The 12,757-nt window shown below is 43.0% G+C and overlaps 1 protein-coding gene across 1 annotated transcript in view; it reads right to left on the bottom strand.

Annotated features, from left to right (window-relative positions):
• KBTBD12 (kelch repeat and BTB domain containing 12) overlaps positions 1-9,494 on the bottom strand; it is a gene marked incomplete at its 5' end in the record, with an annotated part of 47,566 nt that extends 38,072 nt beyond the window's left edge. Inside the window, 3 exons of the mRNA XM_084633454.1 lie at positions 2,005-2,155; positions 7,078-7,348; positions 8,425-9,494. Of these exons, the coding sequence (XP_084489580.1) occupies positions 2,005-2,155; positions 7,078-7,348; positions 8,425-9,494 (1,492 nt within the window). The remainder of the gene's footprint in view (positions 1-2,004; positions 2,156-7,077; positions 7,349-8,424) is intronic.
• Between the last annotated feature and the right edge of the window lie 3,263 nt (positions 9,495-12,757).

The following is a 12,757-nucleotide window of genomic DNA, read 5'->3' as shown; positions in this document are numbered from 1 at the left end:
CCTCCTGTAGCTCTCTTCCACAAATAAGCTCTCTCACTCAACTCTTCACCATCTGGGTCTGATAAGTGAATTGAGCCACCTGATCCCCAGCTGATCACAATCAGCTGGGTGGGGAGGGTAGCTGATCTGTCACAGGTGAACCTAAGTCCAAATCCTCTTGAAGGACCAGCAAGTCTATGACAGGGCCCAATCCTGCAAATCCTTACTCACATGAATAATCCCCTTGATTTCAGTGGAGCTGCTATAATGGAAGAACTATGCATGTAAAGGTATGCAAGGTCAGCCCCAATGTTTTAACCTCCTTTTGCTCTGTTAGACCTGAAGAATTGACACAGTGATGGGAGAGGAGCAGGCTTCTCGTCTGGCTCACACATCATCAACAGAATTGTTAGCAAAGTTCCACATACAGAATCTTTGTTATTGGTATTGACTGGCAAGCAAGAGAGAACACAACTTGACATTCAGAACCCTGGCTCAGTTTGTGGCACTGACAGTTTTAAATAGCAGAATACAGCTTTTCACTTGTGAACGAAGCAAATCTTGAGTTAAGGAAGAGACCATAAACGTGGAACTCCACATTGCCATTCTTGCAGCCACTTTTCAGACTAAAATGTCACTTTCAGCAAAACTATATATATTTCATTCTTTTATTCATTGTGATACATGGTTCTTGCCATGTGACATTTTAGACTGAGGACACTTAATGTAGTTTTTCTTTACTAACCACAGCTCTTCAGAAAGCTTCTCTGTGTTACAGTATCACATTTACTGTACAGAAGACTGCCAACCTATTTAATCAAATGCATCCCAAGACTGCTTCATTTTTCTCTCCCTGTCTTTTTTGTATCATCACAGAATTCTTGGTCTTGATCTCAGGACACTTGTTCCAGAAATATTTGAATAGAGCCTCTTTCTTCCTTGCCATTGCTGCTGCCTCTACTTATGCACTACATGGCCTGTTTCAAGCTTTCATTATTGTACCTACCACAGAGGACTGGACTTCATCTATATTTGGTTATCTCAAAGCACCTTTAAACCTACATAGGCAACACTACCTTTATCTGACAACATGCTGAAGTTCACCTGCCAGTGACCTTTGGCACTAACTGTTTTCCACTTTTTGATGCTTATTCCTGGCTATGCCTATGGGGACACTCGGTTCCGCTGAAGACAAGGGTCTCTCTAAACCAAGATAAGGGCAGGGTGGAAGTCATCTTCCTCCTCTGCTACTCAAGGATACTCCCCTCATATCACTCTCCTCTTGGAAACCCTCTACTGACTGCCTCTTTTATTCCATGTCACATTCAAGTTTCTCACCCTCATCTTTTCAAGGCCTTGCACAGTCAAGCCCTTGCCTATAATTCTGCTCTCATTTCCTCCCACTCCCCTTCCTGTTGTCTACTCTCCTTCCAAGCTATGTATTTTTCCTGCTTTTTCCCCCTATGCCTGAAACGCCTTCATTCTTTTTCTGCATTAAACCATCACCTTCTCTTCGTTCTGGTTTGACAGTAGCAAAGTGGATGGGAATCTTCCCATTGACTTTAATGGAAGTTGCACTGGACCCCAAAATAAAAAAGACTGGTCCTGAGATTAAGGCACGAAATTGGGATAGCCGGGGTCTAGTCTCTCCCTGCCAGATCTCTTGGGCAAGTTACTTCACCTTTCTGTACTTCAGTTTCTTCAGCTGTAAAATGATAGTAATGATACTTCCCTACCCAAAAGGGCTGTGTTGTGAGTCTGGATTCATGAACATTGAGATCCTCAGATGGAAGGGGTTAAAGAAACGATATTAAGCCAGAGCAATAAAGTTTCATTTCAGGTTCACCTAACTGAATTTAAGAATGCAAGAAATTATGAAAAAAATGAAAAACTCAATCCATTGAGTCCAATATACTTTGCCCTACTGTTGAAAACAAAAGGGGCAGTCTTTCATTTCACGGAGGCAAATTGCTGGAAAAAATAAAAAGTGGTTGTGCTATCTGTTAAAAATCTGTTTCCTCTTACCCAAGACGTAAATCTCACTGTTGACTACAGCTGTGCTGAAACGGTATTTGGAGTACTTCATTGGTGTGCACTCTGTCCATTTGTCTCGGCCTGGGTCATACTGCAACATTCTGTTACTTAATCGATCCAGCTCATCGTCAGGGAGATCCATCTGTATGAAATATGACAGTCATATAATAATACAACATTTGGAGCCCTCTGGACATGCCTGCGTGCAATTAATCACAGGAGACAGCTGAGCAGATAAATAACATAAACACATCAATTATAGCTGTGAAGTGATTAATACTCACTACGATTTACCAGCACCCATGACTTGTGGCTAGAAGTACATTGTAGAAGACAGATGAATAACAGTGCATTTATATTCTATGGCAAAAAAGCGGAGGATTTGGGTAATAACAAAACATCTATGGACGCAGTTCTGACAGAACATAGCTCTTTTACAAGGCCTCTGTGAAGCTGTAAGAATAAGTCAAAACCTTTCTCCTGAAGACTGAATTTCTGTTTACTTGGTTACTGATGCTGTACCATGAGTTTTGATGGGGTACTTTAAAGGCTGTTTTAAGAACCTCTTTATATACAATATTTGTTCTGAATTAATGTCTATTTATTTAATCAACAAATAATTAAAACTGAACAATTGCTAAATCTTTCCATTTAATAGTTTTAATAATAACCCCCTGGCTTCCAACTACAGCTTTGTTCCCATTATACCCCTCCCATACCCACTCCTGCCCCCCCGGTTTATTCCAGTCTTCCTCCCCATTTTCTCCCTCTTTTGGTGTTACATAAGCAGCTATAATTATGTTTTTCCGCTATAATTATGTGACGGCCCCTTTAAATGTAAGTAGTCTGCTGTGGGGGAGGACTCTGAAGTATTTCAATGAGAGAGAGAGCACACACACGCATACTCTGCTTACTCATGGGGTTGTTATATTTGTTCTTTTTTGCTTGTTGTTTTCCTTAGTATAAAGACACTCTGACATCATGGCAATGGGCAAGGAATCAAAGGCTAGATAATGAAAGTAATTTACACTGAACGTGCACGCTTTGCTTTTTGTGTACAGAACACTCAACCTCACACTTTTCTTCCATTCTGCTCCCAGAATCCACAACCATCTCACTGCCCTCATCAGCCTCCTCCCAAACCTACCTGTGATGGCGGTCCTCACTCCTGGAGCAGCCATTCAGTATAGCATCACAATTACATCCCTGCCTCAGTTTCCACAGTGGGCTTTCACTAAGGGCAACAAGACACATGTGTATTGAACTGGGCCCCTGCAGGGGTCTAGTTTATGTAACCCAAAGGTGGAACCGTATACAAACAGGCCTCCCCCTCTGCATCTCTAGCTGAAGAGGGAGGGGGCTGAATTAAACTTAGTCCATCAACCCCACTTATGTCCAGGTCCCTTACCAGCAAGGACCTCTTGTCCCAGAATCATCTTCTGAAGCCAGGGCCTTTTGTCATTGGCTGGGGAAGGGTCTCTCATTCTGGGTCAAGATCCTCACAGAGATCAAACCATGACCACCCATCCTCAGAACAGCCTATAATTCCTCTGATCAGGGGCTTCTGTTGCTACCTGATGAAGTCCTTCCACAGGGGCCACTAAGCCTTGGCATTCATAGCTCCTCCCCTTTGGAGCCTCTCCCACCTAGGAACATTCTTTATTGGTTTCCTTTTCTGGTGAGTCCCCTCACTAGGCTCCCCTTGAGAACTTTCTCCTTGTAAGGACAGTTCCCTTCCCCAGGAACCTCTGTTCTCTGGCCCACCCCCACTGAGAGTAGCTTCCTTTTATGATGCCGAGGTGCTTCCCTGCCTAATTAATGGCCTCTCAGTTATTCAATGATGTAATTAGTCCCAGGTGAACCTGGGCTGTCTCATGTACCCCTTGTTGAGCCTTCATAGGTAGGCTGAGCCCCGGACCCCCTCAGAGGGCCAGCTACCCTCTGACAGAACCTCTTCATAAAATCCTTCTTTCCTTCTCGTTATTAACAACTCCCAGTTCCATAGGCCTGATTGATACTCACTGCACTACTCCAATTTTACATTGACGTCAGTGCAGTTACACCAGTGCAGAACTGGAGTAATGCTGTGGTGAGTAAGGCCCTCCCTCTCCTGAGCTGTTGTTATATGTCCAGTCTTGAGTTTGCCTTGTCTTATTTCAATTATAAGGTCTCAGGGGGGAGAGCATATCTTTGACTATGTTCTGTGAACTGACATGTACACTTATGGCACTATAGCAATGTTATATTATTAATCTTTGTCAAGGCTGATGGAATGAGTGCTCAGGGTTGCGCAAATATAAACATAACCCCTAACCTGAGAAACTTTAATATGCTTTCATACTGCTCATTTGACAATATCATACATATACACCAGGGGTGGGCAAACCTTTTAGCCCAAGGGCCATATCTGGGTATGGAAATAGTATGGTGGGCCATGAATGCTCACAAAATTGGGGTTGGGGTGCAGGAGGGGGGTGAGGGCTCTGGCTGGGGGTACGGGCTCTGGGGTGGGGCCAGAAATGAGGAGTTCAGGGTGCGGGAGGGGGCTCCGGGCTGGGGGTGCAGGCTCTGGGGTGGGGCTGGAGATGAGGGGTTTGGGGTTCAAGAAGGTGCTCCAGGCTGGGATCGAGGGGTTCAGAGGGCGGGAGGGGGATCAGGGCTGGGGCAGGGGGTTGGGGCACGGGAGAGGTTCAGGGGTGCAAGCTCTGGGCAGCACTTACCTCAAGCAGCTCCCAGAAACAGTGGCATGTGCCCCCTCCGGCTCCTAAGCAGAGGTGCAGCCAGGTGCTTCTGTGCGCTGCCCCGTCTGTAGGCGCCACCCCTGCAGCTCCCATTGCCCACAATTCCCAGCCAGTGGGAGCTGCGGGGGTGGCACTTGGGGCGGGGGCAGCACGTAGAGCCCCCTGGCTGCCCCTAAATGGAAGAGCCGGAGCGGGGACATGCGCTGCTTGTGGGAGTCTTGTGGAGTGGTGGCATGCACATGCCGAGCGACCCCCGACCCCACGCTCCGGCTGGAGTGCAGGAGCAGGGCAAGCCCCAGACTCCGCTCCTCAGCAGGAGCTCAAGGGCTGGATTAAATTGGCTGGCAGGCCGGAAGTTGCCCATGGGCCATAGTTTTCCCACCCCAGTATACACCCTTAGTGCCTGAGAGGGGAATACTAATACTGAAGCAACACACCTACCGCTGGGTCATTGGTCTTAAAATCTTTATTTCACCACTGTGGCTAATGCATTCTGACCTGTGCAGATAGATTCTTATGTAACTCCTTACCAGTTAATGCTAAACTGCTCATCCCAAACAACTGTATGCATAGATATGTACTCCTGAATTGTCACAGAAAGTGCTAGTTGGCAGGTATCAGTTCCCAGGTGCGTGTGTTTTTAACAGTCTTGGCTCAATATTCAGGACAATAGCTTCTCAGGCATTTTTCTCCTTAGTTTTAGAGAGCTATCAAGCTAGACAAAAGCTGGGCGTCTACCTTAACATCTATCTTTGTTATATTACACACCACCCAGCTTGAGCTTTTTACAGCCATATTATTTCCATGTTAAGTACGTCCTTGTATTTTAATTATTTAAAAAAGAGAAAGTATCTTTGCTCAGTTTCAGTGTCAGACCTACTCTCTTAACATTCTCTTTCCTCCTTAGGGATTTCCAAACTCAGAATATCTTAACAGATGGAAATTGTGTTTTCTGAACATGTTTTAGTCTTAAATTTTTAAAGATTTGATTCTAAAAAGTGGTCCCAAACCAATGAGACGTGATTACATTTTTAATATCCTACAGACAACAACATATATTATAAATGTCCCAAATAAAGTCTAACAAATTATTTTGGTGGAAAATTGCATTTGTGACCAAACTAATTTTTTGATGAAAAGCTTGGTTAGTCTCTAAGGTGCCACAAGTACTCCTTTTCTTTTTGCTTTTCCACTGAAAGTTTTAACTTTTTATAAAAAAAAAAAAAAAAAACCCAAACACCTAAAAACGGAAAAGATTCCCCAAGTAATGGAGCTGAGCTGTGAAGCTTGTATATGGATTTGGACCTGAAATTTACCAAAGTTTATAGGGGTTGGATTTTAGATTCCAGTATGGGTCCATGTCTTAGAATCATAGAACATAGAGTTAGAAGGGACCGCAAGGGTCATCTAGTCCAGGGGTTCTCAAACTATGGGTCAGGACCCCAAAGTGGGTCACGACCCCGTTTTAATGGGGTCACCAGGGCTGGTGTTAGACTTGCTGGGGCCTGAGGCTGAAGTCTGAGCCCCACCACTTGGGGCCAAAGCCGAGCCAAGGGTTTCAGCCCTGGGTGGCAGTGTGGCTCAGGTTACAGGCCACCTGCCTGGGGCTGAAGCCCTGGGCTTCGGCTTTGCCCCACTTCCCGCATGGGGTGGTGAGGGTTGAGCTTTGGCCCCGGCACCTGGGGTGGCGGTGCTCAGGTGGGCTGAGGCTTCGACACTGCGTCCCGAGGTCATGTAGTAATTTTTGTTGTCAGAAGGGGGTGGCGGTGCCATGAAGTTTGAGAACCACTGATCTAGTCTAACATCCTGCCAAGATGCAGGATTTGTTCTGTCTCTTATTTAAACACAACTATTTGCTGCTGATAGAAAAGTTATAGAGGACAATTATTAACTAGTGGGATGTGAAAGTGCTGGGGAAGACCCAAGTATAATCATCACCATGATTTCTTTTTAATTAATGTTTCGCTGGATTAAAAACTGAGTAAGGACTTCAGGATTTACCCCATGACTATTTAAAAATGGAACATGAGTGAAACTGTGTTTAGACAGGACGCATTTTTAATTTTTTTCTCACTGAGAAACTCCCTTTGAAACAACTGCCTTTATTACGGGTAGCATATAAATTGAAGATTATATGACATGGACATTATTCCTCTTTGGCCTGCTTGATTTTCCCATTAAAGATGTGAGAGGAATGAGTGCAATTTATTTTTTGCTTATAACTGAGGTATTTTAACTATGCAAGAAGAGCCACAAAGTTAGGCAGCACATAAGCCAGGTTAGCTAGCTTTTATAGAATAAAATAATTAGTACACTTCTTTACCTGTGGTGTCCAGCCTCCCATCACATAGAGTTTATTATTTACTGTTACCACAGCATGGCAGGCCAGTTGCACTGGAAGAGGTGCCACGCTTCTCCAGCTATCTTGCTCCATGGAATACTTCTCAACACAGTTTGTGACCAGATATTGATTTTTCAGTTTCATTTGCCCTCCTATGACATACAGGTCATTATGAACAGTGCCCAAGGCATAGAGTTCACGAAACTGAGCAGTGCACAAACTTTGCCAAAACCGGTTTCCTCTATTGCGGTACCTGTAGGAAAATCCAAAATTAGAAACTGTGGTTCTGATAAAATCATATCAATTTTGTATTTAAATCTCCCTTCTCCAGTTTCAGATGATGTTACAGTGACAACAGAAGTTCTTTCTCTTGTCAACAGAGAAGAAACGTTTCTAGCCTTGAACTTAGTGGGATTAGTCATGTGCATTAAATTACTCACATGCATAAGTGTTTGCATATCAGGGCTTTAGTAGGGACTTAGGAACCTAATTCTAGGCACCCAAGTTTGAAAATATTGACCACAATTAAAGTGTCCTTATTTTGCATGAGCTGAGCGCTCATAACTCCCACTGTACTCAGTGAAACCTGCAGTAGCACCTCTGAAACAAAGGCCACATTTATTTAAGTGTCTAATTGTGGATTTATGCGCCTCAATTTAGGCCCCACATTTGCTGATGTTGGCTTCACTTTGTAATCAGTCTTGATTCTGGCAAAGCTCCTATGTTCCTTAATGCGGGTTTATCTGAGTGAGGAATGAGTAAAAACAGAGTGAAGGTTTCAATATTATTAATTATTAATAATTATTTATTATTATGATTATGATTATTACATTTTAGCTCCCATGCATCATCAGCATGGTATAGTTAAAGCTGGGTGTAGATTCACGAATGACCAAACTCATTCATTAATTTCCACATCTCAGACATCAGCACCACTATTAAATAAATGACCTGGAGGAATGATCCAGGAAAGAAAATACTAACAAACTGATGACCTTTCAGTTAGGGGAATATGAGGTCTACAGAAAGAGACTTAGGATGAAATCCAGTTCACTTTACTTATACAAGGATTCCATCTAAGTCAATGGGCCTTCTCATGAGTAAAAGGGTCAGGATTTGGCCCTTAATATAGAAGGCGATGCCTCAGTGTTTCATGGAGAGGGACAGATTGCCCTTTGTAACAAATTGCTTTGGGTACCTGAAATCCACATACAAACATATGGGGAGAAGAATGCTTTCTCTAGTGGCCTTTTTCTGCTCCAGGAACATTATTTATTGTTTAACTTTAAAACAATGATTAATTTTTTCCTCCTGTTTGAGGATACACACCTATAAATTTCAATGTTCTTGGTTTTTTGTCTAGACATTTTGGCAGCACTGGCCTCCCCTGCCACAATAATATCATTGTTCTCAGTGACAACACCGGTACACACACATCCTAAACCCTCACCATACTTTGGGGAGGAAATGAAGTAAGTCTTTTGTGTTGCAGGAGCGTAACAAAAACTGGCATCTGCATAGCTACCATGTCTTGATCGAATCCCCAGAGAATTATTGCCGATGCAAAGTAGAAGACTGGTGGTCTCCATGCCATAGCGAAGACTGAGAGAGGGGTGGGTGGATTTCTTTATAGTTTCTAATGCTCCATCAATCATATCATGACATTCTGAGTTAGAGAGAAGAACCGTGTTCCTTTTCCGAGCTTCCACTAGGAAAGAAGGACTTACAAGTTCCAGTCTCACTTGCTTCAGGAGTTCAATCAGGTACTCGACACGTGATTTTCTGCTATGGTTCACCCATCTGAGGACCAAGTCCAAAATGCTCTCCTCCCGGGATACATTCAGATCATCTGATCTTATGAGACTCAGCAATTGCTGTGCTTCAACCTCTAATATTTCTTCATGCAAGCTCACCTCAGCAAAGTGCTGATACAAATATTGCCTGGTTTGATCGGACAATTCCTCTGCCCCAATGTGCTTTGCAAAATAGTAGATCCCCACACAGTTGGAAGCATCCATATGGTCCATCATGTATTTCTGACACACATTGAAAACATCTTCCATCTGCATAAAAAATGCAGCAACAGCAACACTTTGGACATTGAAATTAGTGAGGTGCAAATCTGCACTGTACATGTAGTTGAGTATTATGGACACACTCTCTGACGAGATGTCATAGAGCACCACTTCTCTTTGGGTGCACTCAAGCAAGCCACAGGTAAACATAGCTTTGAAATAGGGACTGAATGCAGCCAATATCAATTTATGGCAGGGGAACTTCTCACCTTCTGCTACAAGGACCACATCAATCATTTGTGTTAATTCTTTCATACTGTTTAATTGATCCAGTAAAGTCAAGCTATGTCGCTGCTTCCTTTTCCCTTCAGTCTTGTGATCCATAATAAAACTCAAAATTTTCTATTTTTAAATCTCTTCAAGAACTTGCTTGATTTTTGGAAGGGCTACTTGCATGTCTGATTGCTCTCGAAGTGATATGCCTTCATCATAAAATATTTCTGGGGGGAGGAAAGCATATAATTTTCTTATAAGAATAAATCCTCTGACAGTTGAATTTTGCTGTTAAATCCTAATGACAGTAAGCATTTCTAAAGGACAGGTTATAAACCATTAATACATACTTGAACATGTATAACCGTTTCATTTTCAAACTGAGCTTGATTCCAAGATGAGGACTATATTATTTTCACTCTCATTTTTGATGCCTGAACAAATGAAATACAGTTTTCATTCTGCATTTAAAATTGATACATATTTTAACATTCTGACAGGTCACTGGCATTTAATAGAAAAAATACTGTATTACGGTAATGTTCTAATGATGTAATGCACGCTACCAAATATTTATGGTATTGTTTAGAGAGATCCAAGCAATTAAATATTACGTCCCAATTGGAACTAAAATTGCAAGGACAAGTCCTCCAGGCCTCAGTCAATCAAAACTCTTACTGATATCATATGTAGACATCCACCTACCTGCTAACTGAAAATCAGGCCCTGTGTTGCTGCTTAGCCTAAAAATCAGTTATTGGTATTGACACTCATCAATTGAGCCTATTTTGACGTACGCTGTCAGGTTAAAAGTCATATATTTTATTGAGCTTACCTATGTGACAAATAGCTTTCACACCTCAGATTATTAAAATTGAAAGAAATTTAAAATTTACTTGTCACCAGTACCTTTTACATTTATCTCAGCCTGGATTCTGAGAATCAACTAGTCAGTTTCACTTCTGTTTATAGTCCATTTAGAATCACTTTCAGGCTGTCATAGGCTAGCACAAGGTTCCAGTATTTGCCTTGCAAACTCTGCAACCCAGTGGGAGTTCTGGGAGTGCAATTAATGCAGGGTTGATCCCTAATTAAAGTCTTTTGCCTGCCTTGACTAGTTTTAGATGTGATAAAACTCCAAGGGAAAAAATATACTTTCAACTACTATAATTTTATCTCTGCCATTTGGCTCTCTTTTTTTCTCCCTTTTTCCTGACAAGTCACAGATATAAAAATTAAATACAAAGGGCCTGATTTCAGGGCATTTACACTGGCAAATAACTGGAATAACACTTTGTGAGTCAGTGTTCTCCAAAGACAAAGGCCACCTCAAATGATCTTTGGGGTTCAGTAATTTTTCCCTTTTCTCCCCTCAGTTTTCTTGTCAAAGAAACCCTAAACCTCCCTTTCAGCGTTCTCTTTTGTGGCTCCCTGCTGTCACCTCTCTTAAGGCCTGATCCAAAGTCTATTAAAGCAAATGGAAAGATTCTCAATGACTGTAAAAAGTCCATGGATCAGGCCTTCAAGCTTCTGTTCACACATAAAGAAAAGGAGTACTTGTGGCACCTTAGAGACTAACCAATTTATTTGAGCATGAGCTTTCGTGAGCTACGGCTCACTTCATCGGATGCATACCGTGGAAACTGCAGAAGACATTATATACACACAGAGACCATGAAACAATACCTCCTCCCACCCCACTGTCCTGTTGGTAATAGCTTATCTAAAGTGATCATCAAGTTGGGCCATTTCCAGCTTTTTGTGCTGGAAATGGCCCAACTTGATGATCACTTTAGATAAGCTATTACCAACAGGACAGTGGGGTGGGAGGAGGTATTGTTTCATGGTCTCTGTGTGTATATAATGTCTTCTGCAGTTTCCACGGTATGCATCCGATGAAGTGAGCCGTAGCTCACGAAAGCTCATGCTCAAATAAATTGGTTAGTCTCTAAGGTGCCACAAGTACTCCCTTTCTTTTTGCGAATACAGACTAACACGGCTGTTACTCTGAAACCTGTTCACACATACACACCCATAAAGAAAATCAGTCCACCATGCAGATGCTGAATGTCACCTTATAGTTCAGCTCATTTAGCTCAGACCACTTGATTATTTTGAAATCTTCTAGTCCATCAGTGGCACACTTCAGTGCTCACTGTTCCTTAAAGACTTCAGCAGGAGTTTTGTCTGGGTAAGGACTGCAGGAAATGTGCCCAAAAGGCTAACAACAATTGTGGGCTTGATTCTTCATTACGTCACACCTTGTATAGTCATTTACACTTCTGTGAAGCAGGTGTAAAATATGACCACCAATGCAAGTCAGTGAAGAATTCAGATTCACTACCATTTTACACCAGAGTAAATGTATATAACGCAAGGTAGTAGAGATTCAAGCCCACTGAGACCATAGAAAGGGACGGTTTACACAACAGACCTGGTTCTCTGCTCAAACTGGAGTCATTCTGTTATAATTCTGCTTAAGTCAAAGACGTAATGGTCAATGGGCAGACATTGGGTGGCACCACCTACCCATTTGTCCCCACTGCATCTCCCAGCTCAGCTCCCAGCATGTAGAAGGGTATTGAGAGAAAATCCCTGCACTTCTGTCCTCCCACTAGCAGGGACAGCCATGAGACAGCCTCATACTCGGTGCAGTAACAGATACCACCCTGCCTCTCCCCCTGCTGGCAGCCTTCTCTGTGGGTTTGAGGAGAACAATAGGGTAGGCAGAGAAGATATCACTGAGGAAAGGCAACCCTGGTCCTGGTGCTCGCATGGCAAGGGAGGGGAGGATGACCCCAGGTGAGCAGGGGAAAGGCTGCAGGAAGTGGGGAGAGACCCACGGGGATACATAGGGTTGGGGATTGTTCTTAGATCTGAGGACAGCGCGCTGGGGGCGGAGGAGAGGACGAACATTGGAACCAGTGGAGGGAAAGCAGAAGAAAGAGGTATGGAGGGAGAGAGTTAGGTTCTATCTACCTACCTGCCCATCACCATCACATCTGAGGGCCTCCACTCTTCCTGCATGTTTAAAAATACAGTCCTGTCTGCCTGCACTATGAAATTTACCATGTTGGAGAACCCTGTTAAAACATGGCCATTCCTCCCAGCATGGATATTAACTTAAAATAATATGATCTGGTAGTGTTGTTGGGAGGGGCCTGGGACTAAACAATGTGCCTGAGTCTGCATTGTCTTACACCAGTGTAACTCCGTTTAGTACTGATTTGTACCAGGGTATCTGAGGGGAGAATCCGGCCTATGTTTCTAAACTGTGTGCTACAGCCTTTCCGAAGGCCTTTATGTAATTCAGTGACATAGTTTAACAAGGTTTGATGCCATCTATAGTGGCCCCAGATGGTATTTTAATTGAA

This window comes from Lepidochelys olivacea (genome assembly GCF_965140295.1).
Source record: "Lepidochelys olivacea isolate rLepOli2 genome assembly, chromosome: 7".
In the NCBI taxonomy this organism is placed as follows: domain Eukaryota; kingdom Metazoa; phylum Chordata; order Testudines; family Cheloniidae; genus Lepidochelys; species Lepidochelys olivacea.
This window is presented reverse-complemented; position numbering and strand designations above follow the sequence as displayed.